We start from the raw sequence: 20,843 nt of genomic DNA, 5'->3' as shown, positions 1-20,843 counted from the left end.
GAATTCTTTGTTTCCTTAGCCTAAAGACCGCACAAACTGAAGCTTTTCCCTTATCGTGGCCCTTCAATAAATTTGTGATATTTGCAAAGGAAAAGTTGCTAATAATTTACTCAATTGCACGCCCAGGAGATCTTAATAGGGAGTCGCGAATAGTACCTCGAAAAACGTGGGTCTCGGAAAATTTTGGCAGGATCTCGGAAGTCTGGTTTTTGCGTGGTTTGTTTTTACTTTTTAAGAGTCTCGAAACTTTTTACCACGGAGTCTCGGGCTCGGATTTTTAACTAGGATCTCGGCGTCTCGGCGAGTCTCGGATCAGTTTACCATTCGCCACCTCTCTTAATTAAAGTGAAGTTTTTTAAGAATCTTGAAAGGTTTTGATCGAACTTTAAACTTTAAGTTAATTTTTAGGCAAAGTGATGTTCTATTTTTGAAGAAATTATGTCTCAGTGTGGTGTCAGTCATTTGCTGCGAAAACCTCTCATTTAAAGTATATTTACTATTGGAGTTTTTGCTGTGGTTCGGACTTTGTAATTAAGTTGATGTCTTAGTTCCTTTCACAGAAACGACCTTTTTCCTTTTTATTATTCGAACTCTTAACTAACTGAACAAAACTATACTGTACATGTTTATAAGACTTGGAAATTTCAGAGTCTCGTAGATGGTCTTCAAAACGCTTTAAATTCAAGGAAAAGGTTCTTATTGCTTTTAAAGAAGATCGTTCTTTTAGATATGGATCGGGGGAATATGCTTGTAAAGAAACATTTGTTCTATAGCGAAGGCCAGACAAATCCCTGAGGATACGAATACAAATAGTCGAAACCCGAAACCCTGAGAGCGACATGCAAATGCAGTTCTCACAGTGATAAAAGGGAAAATATATGGGGAAGAACAAAACTATTTAACTTTTAATATGAATAGATTAGATCTCTGCACGATTTTGGCTTATGTTTGATGATCAGCGGTCAGCTAGCCACTATCTCACAGAACGAAAATCAGTCACGGGTGCAGCTACTCTATGAGAAGTGCACTCGCAACGAACTCTTAAAAATTGTATATGAATATGAAGTTTGAACCTTGTAAAAAAAAAACAATTACAATTTGAACCCACGGGATGAAAAGACCGCAAACTGAATTTACAAAACATTGCTCGATAGATAGTTGTTTACTCATGGAGCACGCAGATAACAAAAATGTCTTGTTGTGTTTGTTTAATTCTTTATATCAATGATTTTTTTCGCGCTTTCAGAGTACAATAAATGCCTCACGGCTTTATTTTGAGCTGTCGGTCAGAGAGCGTCTCCACGGATCTGTAAAATATTGTTTAAATCTGTGTAAGGCAAAGAAAAAAAATACACCTTTAATGCAAGTTCAGCGTGGACCGGCATTTGTGGACCGAAATTTTAACAGCACGCTTTGTAAAGAAACGTTTGTTTCGACTGGACAAAGCATGGATAATTTCGTTTAGACCCGTTGGTGGATAATCCCTGGTCTTGAGGCAATTAAATACACTCTTGTGTTAACAAAACCAATTCATCCTAATGCAGTTTGTCATAAATAGGCTCGGTGGTCATCACATAACACATAAAATGTCTGTGATTGATAAATCTGTAGTCATTCTCCATTGAATCAAGCGTAACTGGTTTGGCTTTCGAACAAAATTGTTCCATTGTTCACTTTGTCTCACAACTAACCCCAACTGCTTCATCATTTCAGTTTTCTGTCGGTGAATTCTCCTTCGTCCGCCTTTTAAATTTCACTGATTAAAATGAATCATGCAAACTAAATATATTCTACAAACAGCTGAATATTTTTTATTGAAAACCTAAAAGACTTCGAACGCGCAGTCCGACTGCCTTAATATTAACTCCACCATGCGTGATACTGAAAATGTACGGCCAATTTATTTCCTTGTTTACATTGTCAAGTTATCACAGTCTTATGCCTCTCTTCTTTTTTGCATTCGAATTGAATGGTTTTATCCTTGTTTTTCTCTGTTGAACATAGGGGGCACCTGAATTTGGTGGCTTTAACCAAATATCGATGTGAAACGCGGTCCCTTTCAAGGCGATCCTTCCTCCACCCCTTGTCACTTCCAGATGTTCATTTTCCCAGGGAAGGAAAGCTCCGTAAAATGTTCTGTGGGAAGCAAGGCTGGAAACTGCTTCGGATTCTGGTCAAGTTTCCGTTTTGTCTAGAACTTTCTAAGATGATGATATGTAGAATTAAAGCCGAAGTTCAGGAAAGTAGTCAAGATCTATATTAGACGATAATTTCATAGCTTTCGGTGTTCGTTGGCCGATATTCCCGCCGAGAGCGACAATCATCATACGTATTTAACTATTTTAACAGATCCAATTTTCTCATTCTGTTTGAGATAAAGAAGAAAAAAAAAACATGAAGTCAGAGGTGCAGAGTTTCCAACATCTCAATGACGGATAAAAACTTAGGTAATTCGATGTCTTGAAGTTTACTCACCGTTTTAGATTAAATTCACAGTAAGAAAAATTGCCTACGTTATTTAATTGATGATTTTTATTACTACTAGTAATGCAGTACTTGGATTAATATATAATAGCACTCCCAATGCGAACTGAAATTTAATTTTACTCCAGATGTGTGGTAAAAATGCTAGATTCAGGAGTTGTCAATGGGGAGAACTTTTTTGCTTTTTTCTTCATGTTGTTAGAGCTTAGTTGTAGTTAAATGTTGTAAAACTAGCATTTTATTTGCGAATTATTTGATCAGGAGTTAGGTATGTGACAAGTTTTCTCTCCCCCTTCTGTGAAAGAAATCTCATGTCAAACTTTTATCTGTTCTTCAACACTGATTCTTTGCTGGTGCAAAAAAATCAAATGGTGATCGGGGATGTGGCGTAAAATCCAATGCCTTTATGCAGTGATATTAAACACCCGCAACCTTTTTTACACCAAAACAGTGATTTTATTTTATTCATTTTATAACGATAACAATATGATTTAACTCTAAAAACAACACAACGACTAAATAAGAAGGCAGCTTTCAAAGAGATTGTTAATTACGATTTTGTTCGTCACTTCGATGTGGCCTAAAGACTGTTCTTGTAAACTTGACATTCTAACCAAAGCGGTATTTTGAGGAAATTGAGAAGACAATTTTGGAAAAAAAAATTCTACAATTTTCACGTAGAATTAACTAATCCTACCAGTGTCTCTTTCTTACGGGGTCAATGTATTAGAATGCGGTATTCTACCCAACAAACAAAGAATAAGCATTTATCACATTTATTTATACGCAATTTGGAGGAAAAATTGCTGAGACGCGACAGTTTAAACGATTGAGTGATCTTAAACACTGGGTATTGTTTGCACGGTAGGATTTATAATAAAGTGCTGTTTACTTCAGTCCATCACTTCCTAAAGTACAGGTGGTAATGACACGAAATGGCTTGTTTTCCTTCAATGGGGATCAAACTCTTTTTTTGCTGAACGCTCATAAAGACTAGTAAATCTTTACTGGCATAAAACATCTCTTCGGTTTACCATTTGTTTGAAATGCATCCCGGTACGGACAGTCATCAACTCAGTTGAAGTTCAACTGAACCTGTGCAAATTCTGCAGAGTAATTCGAACAAGTAGTCGGGTTACATTAAGTGAAATTTGCGGCTGCGAGAGTAAGGCAATAAAATAGAAAGCTCACGAACTGAAAGCACAAGACAATATATCGATTAACTTCAGATCATGCTTGACGTTTTGCGGCCAAAAGAAAGGCATGAGATTACGTCAAAGAGAACAAATATGTGAAAGGCACAGACAGAAGAACCGAAGAAAAATTCAAAGAAAACAACCCGGACCAAATCAGATTTTTATAAACCTTATTGGAAAGAAAATAATCTTAATGGGCGAAAAAGGTTAAATCTGAACGTTTCGGATATCATTTTATATGTTGTGATTTCACCTCAGTCATGACAAAAAAATGCCCCAACTACAGCGCACTTTCTCACAAAATAGAAAATAAAGAATGATTACTTGTTTACACTCAGACAAGGCCGTAAGAAACTAAACTCATTTTGATGAACAACTCGTCAACGATCGGAACAGTTAAAGTGGGTTAACAAAGATCTGTGCTTTTCAGTGGCTCTTTAAGATGTTAATTTCTACACCCCCAAAAAATGTTTGTAAAATTACTTCCGAGCACTTTACGGTCGCCGCATATTACCCATTGGCAAATAAACGACATTATGGCTTTGTTTATGCTTAAAATCCTTTAAGTTGGCTAAGAGAAAGAAAGGCAGTAGAAATTTAATATTAGAAAAGAGCCATTTCCTCCCAGAGGGGACGTCTTCTAGGTTAATTAATTATTCTAATCCGGCAATTGGCAATCTCCATTAAAACAATTTAAGGAGACATTCACGTGACTATAAGTGGGTGAGTTTTTAAGACAGTTTGCTTTCATTTCCACGCATTTAGTTCACGAGGTTAAAACAGCTGACACGACACCAGCATGCAGGCTGCAAAGACTTCGACTTTCTCTGTGGAGTCTCTGATTTCGAAGGAAAGCTTTGAATCGCGAACAGACGATCACGGCTGCGTTGCTCTGCCAAGGGAAAGAACGCGAACATCACCTAGCTTCACAAGTTCAATCACCATACCTCGGCCATTGTCGCTTGACGCAGTTTCACCTGGCCATTGCAGCCCCTTTTCCCAATCCTCTGAATCGCCTCTTTCAAGTACAGGGGCTTATTCTATCTCGCCTCGCAGTACCGAGCATCAGACGGGTAAGGCCGTAGTGAAAGTCTTTTTACTAGTTCTTTTATCAGTCTCCCTTTCTTTACAAAGTTCTTTTTTTGCCATCTTGTCTTAAACATGAAGTAAAGAACCCAGATTTATACACGGTAGCATTGAAAGCCCAACTCAGCGGAAGATGCTGAGCGAGATTCAACTGAAGTGTCATGGAGGCGAATTCGGAACCTTCGAGTAGCGACCCATCCATTTAGGGATCATAGACGGATTTGACTCCAAATCACACACATGCAGAACAAACCTCTACAAGGGGATCATCGCGCGGCCTCCTTGCATCTCCCAAATTGCTGATTGTGCCAAACTACAATTTAACATACAATCTAACACTGTGGTTAAAATACCTGTTTTTGTTCTTCTTTTTCTTTCTTCTTTGTCTTTTGCATTTTCCGGCGTGCATGAGTTAAGGTTACTTTTGTAGTCTTAGATCAAAATACAATCAAACATCCTAATTAGCTGAACTATAACTTTGTCACTACACTCTTTTCTCTTTTTGTTTTTATCCTCCTCCAAGTGAAGGCCAAAAACGCACTTTGTAGAAAGAGAAAAAGTGTTTTTTTTTTAACGTGAAATAACTTATTGTCAGTTTTTCGATTACGTATCGTGTAATTAGGTTTTAGAAAATATAGACCTCGTAGGGTTTGCTTGCGCAACCCGTTGCATTAACCTCCGGCTAAAAGGAAAAGAACTAGCTTGCAAAGAAACTGCCGACTGATTCAATGCCTACTAAGTGACAGCAGCGGGCGAGTTTGAAGGCTTCTGGGACAGGAACTCGTTACTTTTCATCTTCCTGTTGTTTTTATTAAAAGTACTAGCGTGTATTCTATAAAAAGAAATTTTGTATCCGAAAGTAAAGGAAGTGTAGGCAATGAAACGTGATTCTCTGTCAGTTATCAGTGCGATCGTGTAAAATTGCATTAAGATTAAGACGAAACAGAAATCCAGTGTTGCAAAGCTCAATTTACTTTAAATTGGGGACCATGACTGAATGGTTATATTTGCCAGTGGATCTGTTGAGGAGAATTACTGGTGCAATCAAAGTAACGGCGGCTTATGCATTATTAATTTCATGATTCTGTGTTTGTGAGAGCAATGCCGAGTATCGGCGTTGCATTGCCAAGGTGCCATACATTATAAGAAGGAAAAGGAAATCGATCTATTTTTAGACGTGGTATGCCTATGGCATCCCACGTATTAAGGTCTTTAAACAATAAAAAATGAAGTCATTTAAGTTAAAATATTTTAGAATATGACAAAGGCTCTTCTCAGGTAGATATTTGATATCTGTGCGTGTACGACTTTTTAAAGTAACAAACCTTAACCAGATTTGCTCTTAGGCATTTGAGACGTACTCGCTTAAACTGGGTGGCTTTTGCGTCTTTTTCCGTTGTCCCACTCATGATACTTGTTGTGACTATCATGATACACTTTTCTCATTCAGGAGTACAGCGCAATGACGACTCGACCAGAACCCGACGTTACAGGACAGCATTTACACGCGAGCAACTCAGTCGACTTGAGAAGGAATTTCTCAGAGAAAACTACGTTTCACGTACTCGAAGAAGTGAATTGGCTTCCATGCTTAACCTTTCAGAGACCACAATCAAAATCTGGTTCCAAAACAGAAGAATGAAAGCCAAAAGACGCCGCATGGCCTTGGGACTTAAGCCTGTACAAGCATTTTGTCCCACAAGGCACCTACCCGGGGATGGACATCTCTCCTCAAGTCATCTGTACAATGGTCTTCATTACGTTCCCTGGTCGCCATATTCCTCTGTCAGCGGTCCTCTGTGGCCCCATGGTGTTCATTTTCTTCATTGTGATCCCCATTATCATCCATTCTCTGTAACTCCATCTGGGACCAATGTTACCTCATCCTACAGATCGCCCAGTACACAAGGAAACTGTTCACATGTTTGGAAAATCACCGACTAGTAACATGGAAAGAAAAACTCTTCCACACCTTTTACTGAATGATACGATGAAAAGGTGGAAAAACACACGCTGACCCAAGGTTTCAACTGAGTTTGAAAAACACACATGAAGTTTATTTAAGCAGTACAAAGAACTGTGCAGTTCACTATAGAATTTTCAGTTATCAAAACTAAGTATCTGCAAATATATCCACGAAACCATGATATTTACAAGTGTATTATATGAACTATTGTATTCTTACTTTAAGGTAAGAGTGCTCAAAGAAGAGTTTAACAAAAAAGTGTACAGAATCACCGCTGTTTTGGTAACAGCTAAAAGTGGTTGCGAACATGAAGTCATACGCATTCGGGATTCCAACGACCTTTGAGATCAAGTTGAGGAGAAGAAAGCTGAAAGTGACTGCGTAGTGATCTCAAACCGTTCTTCTTTTCTGAAACGTTCTGATGACACGGATTAGGCGTAGTAATATCAAACAATTTGAGCTTTGTAATTCTCATTTTGGACGCAAGTATGCTGCGAGCTTGATCGCGCTAACAAAGGCGGGAAAATCCATATGGTCAGTAACAATTGTTTCTCTCCGTATTTTCCCTGTGTTTCATTTCCGTTTATTGAAAGAAAACCAAAGGGTGCATTACCTATACTTAACGGTGCCATGGTCGCTAGTTAATGATATTACTATTGTTGCTGTACTATATACTACAAAATGTTGGGCATGTAAAAAAAACTCAGTCTTACAACCAACCTTGTTACAAACGTTTTCTTTTACAGTTCTTTTGTACGGGACTCTTCACTATAGCTCACTATAGTGTACCAGTTTAAATGAGACCCTCCTTAGGGGTTTTGGGTTTTCACGCACCCCTGACTTCAATGGACTTAAAACTAGGGATTTAAAGCCGCTTACAGGTATAAAACTGTAAACTGAAGCAAATGGGTATCCCTGAAGCGAACCGGGGGTTATTTTGTTCCGTAAACGAGTTTCATTCTTTTCCACTATCACGACAACTTTTAATGAGAAGATGCTGATGATTTCGAGAACTCCTCAAAAAGGAAAAAAAAGTTACATGAAAGGAAAAACAACATGCATCACGAAACTACTGACTTCTTTTTTAAATTGGATCGATCATTTTTAGATTTCTTTCAATTATTTGCTAAATTATCTTATTAAAGAATGCTCGTATAATAGTCTCAGATGAAAATTGAGCTACAAGCAGGTTTCAGTTTATTTTGAAGAAGTTTTCACGTAGTAGGAAAACAGAGGCTTCTTAATGTCTTTTGATTGCCTGACACTAAGACATTCCATACAATAATTCAAGACAGAGTTGAAATTAATAAGCGCATAATGGTTTGATGTGTGGGAAAACGACCGGAAATATTTACCAAATGAAGAAAAAGATTTAAGTTGCGCAGCACGGTTAACTTCAATGCACGTATCTCTCTGGGAAATCTAATAAAAAGGGAAAGCATTGATTGAATTGAGCGCTCCATTTGTCATAAATACGTATAAATCACGATTAAATGAAGTTCATGACTCAGATTTCGAATTGGAAAATGTAATTAACTGAAAGGGTCGGAGGTAAGAAATAGTTCATTAAAAGAACCTAAATTACAAAGAATATCAAATTCTCTTAAAACTGAAATTGAACAAGCAAAGAATTTCTAGAGTGTTTTGTCGAAAACACTCGGTCGAAACAAGTCCAGAAAGGGAAAAATGTGTAAAAACGGCAATGAAGAAAGAAGATTCGGTTTTTGCAGAATTCACAACCACGGGAGGTGTTGGCCCTTTCGGTTTTTCTTCTTTTTAGTATTTATCCCTGACCTACAGAGATTTAAAGATGATCAACTGAGGCAATCTGCATTTGTAATTTTCTGTTAATCACTCAAGGCAAAATGGGGATCTCGTCTTTTACAATTATTACGCATGCGTAGTTAAAATATCCACAAGTAATAATTCGTTCATACGAAAAAAGGATCGCCTCTACGATGCCACATTACCGGTTATTTAGGTCATTACAGAGTCTTTAAAATGGACAATAAATTCAGAGACAATAAAGGATGGATTATTAATCCTGTTGGCCGGAACTGAATTAAACCCACGATTTTGAAATTTTCTACTTCCAAATTATTGGATTTATTTTAAGCTAACTCATTACAACCGACTAATTCCTTTTTAAGGAGCTAAAATATAGCTCAAATGCAATTCTTAAGAATAATTTGCTCCTATAATCGCAATTTATGCGAGTAATAAGAAATCCACCAATCTTTATTCAACACTACGATCATTTAATAGCCACTTCATGGAGGTGTCAAAAACGTTGTTTCTTTTTATTAAAATATAACTATCGACTAATATCGCGAAAATCATAGACATCTGCAAATTATTTCATTTTCCATCATAATTCAGTTGTTATGTCTAATTGCCTCAATATGGAGAGAAAGAAAGGAAGAAACAGATCGTTGTTCTTTGGAACCCATTTCAAAACAAAGGAGAAAGGAGGTTTTTGTACCTTATTTCCCCTTTGAACAAACGAAGAAAACTTACACACTTATTTCAGCGGGGAGCTAAAAATGCGACTAAACGAATAAAAGTTATCAAGTGAAGCTATGATCCTCGCAGTTATGAACGCAATTTTTGCAATTACGTAGAGAAGCCTGACAAATTCAGGACTTTCAATAGGGATTGAACCCGTGACCTCGCGATACCGGTGCGACGCACTAACCAACTGAGCTATGAAGTCACTGACGTTGGCAGCTGGCCATTTGTGGGTTCTAATGCCCCCGTGAGGAATGAATCAACGATGAAATGATCTATGAAATGGATCATATATGAACTTCGGATATGAAATCCAAGTCACAGTTCTTTTTCTAGCTACGCCCTGTTTGATGGCGTCAGCACATTAGCACTGAACTGCTTACGGTGATCCCGCCAACATATTTTATCACCGAGAAAAGGGAACGTCCAACCCATCTCTTTTCGGAAACCTAAAGGCGAAGTTCGAGAACCCCAGGGCTATTTTCTCTGCTTGCATAGGTACTGACTGCTCTTTTAAAGGTGAAGACTGACATTCTTATGAATATGAACAAGGGTCATGTAACTTTGCTAGTTCTTTTAGATTTAAACGAGGCCTTCGATACTGTTGATCACGATATTTTGATCACAAGTCATCAGTCAAGGTTTGACGTCTTGGGGAAAGTCTTGGAATGGTTCTCAGTACACTTAAGGAACAGTAGTCAACGCATCTCGGTCAATGGGACTCTCTCTGACCTTTTTTCCTTGCAGTATGTTGTTCTTCAGGGGTTTTATCATTTTCGCATCCAAGCTTTTTGAGATTGTGCCTGACGTTCATTGCTACGCGGATGACTCTCAGGTTTAACTTTCTTTTAAAACTGATTCACAAGCAAGTCGGGATGAGGCAGTTATGGCAATGCAACACTGTATACAGGATATATATCAATGGAAGCCTCCTGACCGGCTTAAGCTAAATAATGATAGAACTGAGTATTTACAGTTATTGGATTAGCGCAGGCTCTCTTACTGTTGGTAACCATCAAATTACTCCACCTTAGGCTGCCTGTTTGATCAGCAACTTAGTATGGGGACACAAATCAATAAGATTTCTAGCGCATCTTACTTCCACCTGCACAACGTTAGGTGCATAAGAAAGTATCTATTAAGAGACTATCAACTGAATCAAAGAAGTTGGTGCATGCTCTAGTTACTAATATAATTGACTATTGCAATAGTTTATTATATGGTTTGCCGCAAACACAGTTGTCTAAGTTACAGCGTGTCCAAAACGCAGCCGCGCGCCTAATTTGCTTTTCAGGCTTCACTGTCTGCCAGTGCAATTTAGAATTAGATTTAAGATACTGGTAATTACATTTAAAGCTATCCACGGGCCTCCGCCAGAATATATCAATGGTATTAAGAGTATATCGCGCTATTCTTTGAGATCAAACAATGAGCTTCTCCTTGAGTTGCAAAGAGAAATAACTAAGAGAACATTGGGGGACAGGGCTTTTTGTTTTGCCGCCCTAAAGCTATGGAGCTCGCTCCCCAGTAAAATTCGCAACAGCAGAACTTTGAACAATTGTAAGATTACGTTAAAAAAGCATTTATTTAGGCTAGCTTCTATATATTTATCTAGTTTTTATTGCAGGTTTTTTAGCTCATTTTGCACTATTATACATTTTAGTTTTTAAACATTGTAACGCGCAGGTGGTGATATATATTCATGTAACCTACGCAATATAAATAAAAAACAAAACAAAAAAGAGCAAAGGTGACACGTTAACACCAACCCGGTTTGGCCAACACATCACGCATGCGCATAACCATTTCACCTGGTCAATTAGCAGCTATGGACAGCTGTTTGGGCCTTTTTTTTGTGTGAAAAACACAAACTCCTTTTTTCACAAGACAAAAAAACGCCTATTTACAATAATCATAAGAAAAAATAAAGTACAAACTCGAAAAAGGTCTCTCTAGAAAAAAGCAAACACAGTTCACTTACAAGGCACAGGACTTGGGCGTGTCTGCCTGCGAGCAGGCGGACCCTCGCGTTCTGACATCTTAGCTGGAACTGGTTTCTTGCCAGTTTGTAGTTGTATACAAAACGTACGCTGAACTTCAAAACGAGCCATATACTGATAAGAATCAACGGACAAACCATTCTCTATCACACGAGAAACAAAGTCAGTAATGCGAGCAGGAGACATGCGGATCACGTCACCAAGGGAGAAGTCACGTAGAGCAGAAAGAAGATGTGAATCAATGTTATCACGATGAGCAACAACTGAAGACCTTGAAACGGGAACAGAAGATGGAGAGGAACGCGAAGCAACTGAGGTAACAGGTTCACTATCAGAAGTAACAGCGGACGAAACAGCAGACGATGCAGGGACAGCAGGAACAGAAGAAGGGACATCAGGCGACGCAGGAACGGGGGCGGAAGATGGCGCAGTAGAAACAGAGGACACAAGAGCAGGAAACACGGAGGCGGAAGACGGCGAAGTAGAAACAGACACAGAAGACACGGAGACGGAAAACAACGGAGTGGAAACAGCAGGTGCAGAACAAAATGGACGGGGCTGAGGAGGGACAGCCTTAGCAGCAACCTCCTCATCACCAGAAGCCATCTCTCCATCATCAGATGCCAAGGAAGCATCATCATCATCAGTATGAGGACCGTACTTAGGACTATCAACGTCAGGACCGAGAGCGCCACCAACAAAAACTTCTGTGCCAGGATGAACAGAGCCCCAGGCTTGCCTACACTCCCTAGCCAAATGACCGGGCTGATGACAAAGCCGTCACAGACCAGAGAGAGGTCAGCCTGATGTAAGATGACCAAACTTACGGCAGACAGAACACTGAGGGGGCTGACAAGCATACCACAAATGACAAGAAAAATCATGAACACGAACAAAATACGGCACTTCATCGTCCAAGGCTATCTTCACAACACGGTTGCAATCGTAGAGCGCGGGAAAGCCATCGAACGTACCACGCTTAACACAGAAAGGACTTCACCAAAAGAACTAAAGAAACTGTGGACATCATCGTCGGATACTTCTGCAGGAATATCTCGAAGATGGACGGAGCGAACTTTCGCATATGCATGTGAAACACGAATAGGCGTTTCACCAAAAGACAAGCCACGCTGAATCACTTCGTCACAAGATTCAGAGTCTTAAAAAGTCAAGCGAACAAGACCAGCAGGCAGGAACTGAACAGCCGCGAGCCTTTCTTGGTCAACAGCCTCTAGCAACTGTGGTGAGGCAACCGACGAGTCAATATGACGGTTAATCTCCTCAAGGAAGTACGCCAACAGACTATTAGGACACGAGAGAAACGACATGGTTCACACTCAATTTAGGGTTTGGTCCACGCCGTTCCCTCATGGCAGGTACTAACGGTAGATACTTTTTCTATTGTTTCAAATTTTTTTAAACAAGGTATAAAACGTTCAGTAATTATACAATTACCCTAACCTAACCCTAACGCTAACCCTAATCCTAACCCTGAAGGTTTTACCGTGTTTAGATAATTTTGTGCAATAGATAACCACTAAATGACAAAATACACCACGTATCTTCCGTAATAACACGAGCGCAATAACGAAAAGACGTCGGTCCGTGAAAGACAACTCTCAAAGCTCTCAAGTAGTGTAACAGTTATCTGTAAGATGAAAAAGAGGACCTGAGTTTATTTCTAATATACGCCTCGGAGATACAACAATTTGAAGCCGATATCTTCAAAATATATAAGGGGAAGAAAACCCCCGAACCCCCTACCAGGCAAAAGTCAGATGCCTACTACTCCAGCCATCATGCCTACTACTCAAACCCATTTTGTCTGGGCTGATGTTGCGGTTGCTTTATTGTTTTTTTTTTTTCACAAAGAGCTTTCGTTCTGAAATTAGGGAGCTTTAGCAAAAACGACGGCGACGGGCAACGAGAACGTCATCTCAAAATGTGAATTCGCGTTATTGTAATCACTTCGCGACTATTCCAAGCTCTTAAACATGACAATGGTGTTGCAGTCCCTCAAGAATGAAACCGATATGAGTCACGCTTAGTTTAGGGGAGAAAATGAAAATTTATCCTCAAGTACTGAAGTCCTCAATAAAACTATAAAGCTGTTGTTTTTTCTCACTAAATATGCAAATTTGTGACGTTCTCGTTGCCGTCGCCGTCGTTGCTAAAGCTCCCCGATAGGGCAACCACGACACGTCACGATTATTCAAGATGACGGCGCCCGGGAAATTTGAAAGCCAAAAAAAGAGTTTTTGAAATTCATTTATTTTCAATACAAACGCTCTTATTTTAAAAAGTTCGAGCAATTTTGATTGAAGACATTATGTTCTGAGATTTTAAGGGTTTTTTTTAGTGAAGATTCCCTTTAATTTTGAAAAGGTAATAACGAGTTCAACCTGCAAATTACGTAAAAACGTAATTACGTAATGGTTCTTCCGGTCAGATATAGACTCCAATAAGGAGATTACCTCTAGAGAAATGTACTGACATACATGTAATAGTAAAAAAACGAAATTGATTTGTGACAATCACTTTTTATAGAACGTTAAAGATCCTTAAATCAGGAATTTTTTTCGGCGTTAATTTCGTGGAGAAAAAATAAGCACTGGTTTGCGAGTGTTCGTGTTATCAAAGCTCATATTTTAGATATATCACATTAGTTTCCATATTTTATACCTCCTCAGTAAGAGCCTAGCGGAAAGCTTTCACTTTATAAGAATACCGTCTCTAAAATATTGTGTGAGACCCAACACGACCGAGAATGTAAGGAGAGTCGAGTGAAGAAACAACCTTCAAACAGGCCCAGCATGAAATGTTGCCTTACATGACGGGGCATCCGACTGGGACATAAAAATATACGCAGGTTTGAGATCGAAAAAAACATCCTGATTTTATGAATGAATTAATTCTTGAACTGAACTGTAGTTTATTGACTTCCTAGGGTTCTTAGAAAAGAGAGACAGCTAAACAGAGAGGAGCGCGCTGCGTTTAATAATTAAGTAGACCTAATGTAATTTTATTAATTTTTCTGTTTTGCGGGACGCGTTTTTAATTCTACCGGCTCCTAACCTTCGTATATATAAAGTTCGAACACATTGAGATTGATAGCTTTTTTGGACAAATTTATCGAACGACTAATCACAAAATCAAAACAGTACTTTTAAGAATTCCGACGAATAAATTACACTGTTAGAACTGCAAACCGGATTGGCTCCTTTCTCAGGCGGCAAAAGAGTTTTCTTCAGTAATAGCATAAAGTTATAGTCAAACAGTAAACCAAAAGTTTATTTGCCATTAACAAGGGACGTTAACAGAGATTAAATCTGATTTATTGTCATATTAATTGCATAATATCAAGTGTTCTTTCTACTCAATTCTAGTATTATAGCTCAATAGATAAGGTATATCACCTGTGTTACAATAGAAATTCCAGTTACGGAAATAAAATGGCGGAGATCCAAACAAAAACTCTATTTAGAATTTCTTTCTTCTTGAACAAGACTCTGCGAAAACGTCTCATTCAGTCCTAAATTATTACTGATTCCATTTTCTGGCGAGAAAGCGGTCGGAAGTATGTCTTGATGCGTAGTTTAACGAAATATCAAATTTTTGCGTTCGTGACTTCAGACCCACCCTAACTCGTACACATGCAGTTTCGTCCTTTAGGCTTGAAATTTGTTTTTGAATGTTTTAAATCGTGCGGTTTTTCCAGAAAAAATGCATAAAGTCATTACTACTTAATCTACAACATACAACATTTTCAATGTTTTGTTAAAGCAACCTCAACAAAGCCAGAAATTTAAGGAATGGATTATAAAGTACCCTCTACAATATCGAATGATTCTAAAATGGTTCGATTGGTGCTTTTCAAGTGCTTGTTTGGATACCAAAGCCTCTCCCACTATTCACACTCCCGAAAACAAAATGGCAGGTCATGCTTATTATTTGTACATCTATCTTGAAAACGGACGAGGACTTCCGTGAATATACATCGATAAAACAAAAACACTCCAATTGCTAAAAAAAAAAGGAATACAGTACCAAGACATTGCACTGCGATAGTACAGTTGACACTGTTAAGGAAGACACAAGCTCTTTGCCAGCGGAGGATTTATTGTTCGTCACAGCGGGGAATATCCTTTTATTAAAATGAAAAATCTACTCATATTTTTTTGTTTATGGTTCAGTAAGTCGGACCTTCCAACGGAGTTGAAGCGATCTCAGTATTCAATACGCTGCAAAGAGTTATCGTTACTTGATAATTACCACACTTTTCGCATGGGTTACTTCATGTATAAGTTCCGCAAAAATGAAAATTGAGCGGAATCTTAAAGCCTTTTGGGGTCGCCTTGCGGAGTTCAATGAAAGCTAGGAATTAAAAAAGCCGGATTTTGAAAAAGAAAATAAATTTCCGGCGAATCTTTTCAGCTGAGATTGCAAAAGAGACGCACCTTTAAGTGCGACGTGGCCTTTTTTATTTTTTGCTCAAAACGACATTTACATGTACTGAGTAGTGTTCATTAATATGAAATAAATATAGAAGATATTTTGAAGTAGAAGGCAATAGGCATAAAGAAAATTCCTATTGTATCGTTGTAAGAAGCAAGTCAGTCAGTAATATTTGACGTTGTTTTGCAGTTTTCGCACAAAAGTGAATAAGAAAAATTATGTGTTGTTCCTGGGCGGTCTTCCGCGTTCGCTTCCAGTTTAGATAACGGAAAGATAATCATAACTTCTTCGATAATTCGGAAGAAAACACAAGAATGGTTACAAAAGTCGAAAAATTGAATTATTGTTGTAATTATTTTTCGATCGAAAATATTTAGTCCCTAACCACAGAACATCACTATGTTAACATTATGTATGAGTTGGCAATAATGAATTTAGCTTGCCGGAGGCGAGTGTTAAATTGTGTGGGAACGTTTTGTCTCTTCACATGAAAAAAATAGACACGATTGAGTCCGAAACATTGTTTTGCGTACGCTGATTAAGTTAATATGATTTCATTTTAATTACTTACGAAGCGTGTGCCGTATTGTCAGTTTCGAATCCCCCGGCGTGACCGGTTCGCCAATTCACTCAGACACTTGTCGGATAAGTAAGAAATCGAGGTCCTTGATTTGAAGCCCCAGGATATCTTCCTCCAGTCTTCGCTGAATCCGACGCCGGCCCGTAAAAATCATTGTTGCTTTCTCTTTGTTCGGTGTTGACATTTAAATCGTTAGAATTGTTCGTTGCCCTGATATTGTTAATCGATAAATTGACCACAAAACGGAGAACCCGCCCTGGTTTATAAGTCACTCGCATCGTTGCTCGTGGTCACTGGTCGACAGAGTTGCTCCCCTTCAGGAAACAGCAGCAGCAGCAGTTAAAAGCTCCCTTTGATTCCTACAAAAATGACGGAGGATTGGCGCTATAGGATGCCATCGCCACATCTGACGGCGACTATTCCGCCACACTACCACGGCTTGGACTTTGGACGAACTATGCCGCTCCGTCATCCTCCGAACAGCAGTCATCCGAATATCAACATTCCCTCACCGCCACAAAGCTACCTTCCTTTCTCCACTCAACCGGCACTTGGTCCTCCGCAGATTCCAGTTGCGAGTGGACGCGGTAGCAGAGAGCATTCGATCTCGCCGTCTTCCCCTCAATTTCTATCTCCACAATCACAGCACCCTTCAAATGAAAGCGCGAGAGCTCAGAATGCAGAGAAAAAACGTTGGCAAACAGCAAACTATCGATGGATGTTCACTAAGAGGAAAGGTAATAAGTACATTTGGTCAAAACGGTGTTAGTTGCAAAAGATTAAGAGCTGTGTAACATGTGCCCACAAATGTAAAACGCCATCAAGCCAGCCTAGAGCCATAACATTTCTTATTCAATCGTCCCAGGGCGTGCGATTCTTGGTCCACTTGTTTAAACGCCTCGTAAATTACAACAGATAAAATCTTAAAGAAGTGTGTGATCACGCCCGTTTATCGTAAACCATAACTAAACAGTTTCAAGAGATGAGTTTGATTTAATAAACGAATTTACTTCAACTTGAATGCACCGGTGTGTTATGAGGAGCTAATTTTCGTTGTTGAATGACTTGTAGATAGCTCTTCGCTGGTGCTTCATGGCTTACTGCGCATCAGCATCCTTAAAGGCAAGGGAATGAGTGAAATCCACATGAAATAGAGAATTAAAAGAAGCAACAAAGACGGCTTTCAAAAAATTCATTTTCTAGCAACCTTGAAAAATGTGTAGCAGTTTTAACATTGACAGGATTCGATTGAGAAATCCAGCAATCCTCTGTCTTTGCCAAAAAGCTAATGATGCGTTTGCTTTATATAACACGGCTGGTCAATTTCCCTCAGGGTTAAGGCTTGTTCGTATGGCATCTTTCGGTCTTTTTTCGAAAGCCAAGCCATGAAGACATAATACAATTCGTTTATCAAAATAAGCCTTAAGGCATATTTTAAAGCATATTTCGATAATCAAATTTTAATGCTGTTGCCAATAATCTTTAACGAAGTTCACAGCCATAGAACATCTCTAACATATTACTCAACTAAATTCAACGCAAAAAAACACAAAAGAAACAGAAAGAAGTCTTTGTTCCCTATATTTCACTAGTTAAAGGTTTGTTTATTTAGACAAATAGAGAAATGTAAGAACTATCTTGTGGATTCGTTCGATTAAAACCTGTAAATTGGTAATTTATTTTCGCTTGTCTGGACGCCAATTTCCTGACACTCGTGAAAATATCTTTAATTGAAACAATGAAATGTACTTATTAAACCTTGAAAAAAGTCTTCAATGTTGGAAGAACGACTTGGTTCAGTGATCTCAGTTCTACCGCGCTAGAAAACACCATTTCAGTGAATTCTGATTCTCTCGTCCCTTGTTGTTACTATAGCAAACTTACGAAGATTACGTTGAAAGATTTATGTAAAGAAAACTCGTTTATTGAATTGACATGGAGTAACTGATACCTCAATTACAAAAACATTGAAGAAGTTCAAAATATATCTTACGTATTAAATAAGTGCTAAGCCATAGCTTTTGAAATCAAAATTTTCAATTCTAATACTCGCCATGTATACGTTTTTGAAAGCAACGAGAACAAAAGCCATGCCGGATAGAAAGTGGGGAACATTTGGCCTGTTGCAGACAAACAACTCGTCATTACAATTTCAACAGTTTCGTCCTACAGTAAACCTAAAAGCATATTTTTATGAAACACTTGAAGATTCTTTCAATGAAAACAGTTTCACTTAATCAGGATTAAGCCGATCAGCTCAAGGAGAGCAGACATACATGTCCTCGATTTTCCGACACAAATAGGGAAAGAAATCCTGTTAATTGGAGGAGTTATTTGTAAAGCAATTGCAAATCATAAAGCAAGCCACGTCAAATATGAAAACCAGGCTCTGTGATTTCTCCGGTACATTTGTTGCTCCATCTAGTATTAAAGAAAACAGCGACAAAGATGCATATCAAAGGATCTTTGAAGGTGTTCGCTGCATTGCTACACGGCCATGAACTGCTACATTCTTCAGGAAATCAGGTCAGGTATATGGCGGCCTAATTCCAAGGAAACGACTTGAGGCAGTCGTCTAATAAACTTGAAAAGAAAGGTAGCGAACTATAGTGGTCCTGACTCTAAAATGGTTCAGCTACAGCTTCGATGCCAAAATTAAACAAAGAGGTCATTTTAAAGGCTTTGGCACCTATGCAGCTCTATCTTCGGTGTTACAACAAACTATTCCGATATGATTTTCCTATCAATTCGAGGCTTTGATCTTTCAGGTAAGCGATCAGTGTCAAGCTTATTTTGATTCCTGATCGACCATATCCGAAAGAGTTTAAACTCATCTTTAAACATATAAACCACATCAGAATACTTAAAGTAAGCAAGCATGATTTCATGGCCATATATTTTTGTACTTTCCTAGACATGAAGTGAGAACCACAAAGTGATATTCGTGAAAGCCTTCTCTAAATCTGTTAGAGAAAAGAAGATTGGATATTTATTAGGCCTATGGAACTAAAGATAAATCGAATTAACATTCAACGACCAAATATTTTCAATGTGGCTTGGGTTGATGCATCAGCGACTCATAAAAATGAACCATTGACACGATTCTCACATATAACCTTTTAGTTAAAGTACTGTGACACAGTTCTAAGACAGCTACTTTCTTCACCTTCAGTTTGCATGCACTAAAGACGTTTTTCTAATTTAACAGTGTCTAACGGGTCAGAAAAGGAAGAGAAAAGCGAGGAGAAAACGCGTAAAAATGAGTCGCCAGCAAGTAGCAAGAAGAGATTTACATTCACTCAGCGACAACTGGTTGAACTGGAGAAGGAATTTCACTTCAGCAAATATCTCACTAGAACACGAAGAATCGAGATAGCAACAAACTTGGATCTTACAGAGACGCAGATCAAAATATGGTTTCAAAATCGACGAATGAAATGGAAGAGAGAACTTAAAGAGTCGATTCGCAAGCAAGGAATCACTGAACCCATGGGAGGACATTTCATTTCCAGCTTTCATCAAAGTCAGTTTCAGCGCTCCATTCGGGAAAGCACCCCAACCTTTCAACAAAACCCAGACATTTTTGTTCAACGCCCTACAGCTCAGTATTTTCCAACTTATTTAGCGCTTTGATTCTAAAATGGACACAACAGAGCTAACTCTACGGAATTAAACTTGCGCTTCAAGTGTATGTGGCTCGATATGACCAAGAAGCGTCCGTCTAACAACTGATAAATAATCTTTATAAACTCTTATTTTATCAAATAAATGCTGTTATAAACCTGAAGCGTGGCCTCAATCTGGCTGTCGTGAGCAGAAAATGATACAAACGTTTGAATTTTCGTTAATTGGATTTCATTTCGAGATGAAGTGGCCATCTGATAAAAATCACATCAAAACAAAAAAAAAACATACAAAAGAACAAACGACCGGACCGCAAAAGGAAATAGCATATTTACACGCTTTAGGAGTAAAAGCGTTCAAGTCAAAAGTATTGTGAACGAGTAATACCTTTTTTCGAGATCTTACGATGTGTTGCGTCCACCTCGGTCAAAGTATGTGGAAAGCTCTCACTGAATAAAGCACCACTCATACTGTGCATCGATGATCAAGATCATTCAAACCATGAAATTATATGCGGTCGGAAGATCGGAAAGGCGCTTTGTGAAAACGTCAGTCAGTGTGAGATGTAAAGCTTTTTATTCGATCTTCGATCAGTTCTTTTCATTTAGATTGTCATTTTGTTTCTTCTCTATCTTATCTTGCTGTTTTGCTCAGTTGAGTTTGAAACGAAGTCATGCCAGTCATTTGTCAATGTCGCTCTGTTTCTCAACGCCAACAATGGGCTTGTCACACCTTTTAATGTGTCACTCAGCTAAGATTGATGATCTGCATGGATTTAACAGCTACGCAGGTGTGCTGGTAGAGAATGAAACATGGACTTACTGTCTCAACAACAAAAGCTTCTTGAGGACCACTCGACATTATGTTTACATTCTTTGCCTTCTTTGTCTCTCACCGCAGCATAAACGTTCACCGTAACTTTAAAATATTTTCTTTAAATATGT

General features: G+C 38.6%; 2 protein-coding genes and 1 long non-coding RNA gene across 6 annotated transcripts in view; 2 read left to right on the top strand and 1 right to left on the bottom strand.

Moving 5' to 3' along the window:
* The window catches only part of LOC138012540 (homeobox even-skipped homolog protein 2-like), a 55,430-nt gene extending 46,713 nt beyond the window's left edge, over positions 1-8,717 (top strand). For all 4 annotated transcript variants that reach the window (XM_068859341.1, XM_068859342.1, XM_068859343.1 and 1 more), the window contains 2 exons: positions 4,446-4,753; positions 6,217-8,717. In XM_068859341.1, coding sequence (XP_068715442.1) covers positions 4,480-4,753; positions 6,217-6,710 — 768 coding nt within the window. In that variant the 5' untranslated portion in view covers positions 4,446-4,479 and the 3' untranslated portion in view covers positions 6,711-8,717. The remainder of the gene's footprint in view (positions 1-4,445; positions 4,754-6,216) is intronic.
* Positions 1-16,393, bottom strand: part of LOC138012543 (uncharacterized) — a 33,171-nt gene extending 16,778 nt beyond the window's left edge. The window contains exon 1 of the long non-coding RNA XR_011125055.1: positions 16,267-16,393. This is a non-coding gene — a long non-coding RNA (uncharacterized lncRNA). The remainder of the gene's footprint in view (positions 1-16,266) is intronic.
* LOC138012539 (homeobox protein ceh-13-like) lies at positions 14,674-20,291 on the top strand. The gene is made up of 2 exons (XM_068859339.1): positions 14,674-17,012; positions 19,484-20,291. The coding sequence occupies exons 1-2, from the start codon at positions 16,643-16,645 to the stop codon at positions 19,906-19,908; spliced, it is 795 nt and encodes a 264-aa protein (XP_068715440.1). The 5' UTR covers positions 14,674-16,642; the 3' UTR covers positions 19,909-20,291.
* The last annotated feature ends 552 nt before the right edge of the window (positions 20,292-20,843 follow it).

This window comes from Montipora foliosa, chromosome 8 (assembly GCF_036669935.1).
Source record: "Montipora foliosa isolate CH-2021 chromosome 8, ASM3666993v2, whole genome shotgun sequence".
Lineage (NCBI taxonomy): Eukaryota > Metazoa > Cnidaria > Anthozoa > Scleractinia > Acroporidae > Montipora > Montipora foliosa.
The sequence above is the reverse complement of the archived record's forward strand: the minus strand, read 5'-3'. Positions and strand labels throughout refer to the sequence as shown.

What these genes read in the sequence shown, in the direction of transcription:
- LOC138012539 (XM_068859339.1), top strand. Translation starts at nt 16,643, where the DNA reads ATGACGGAGGATTGGCGCTATAGGATGCCATCGCCACATCTGACGGCG. An exon ending in GATGTTCACTAAGAGGAAAG is followed by an intron (nt 17,013 to 19,483) that starts GTAATAAGTACA and finishes CTAATTTAACAG; the next exon opens with TGTCTAACGGGTCAGAAAAG.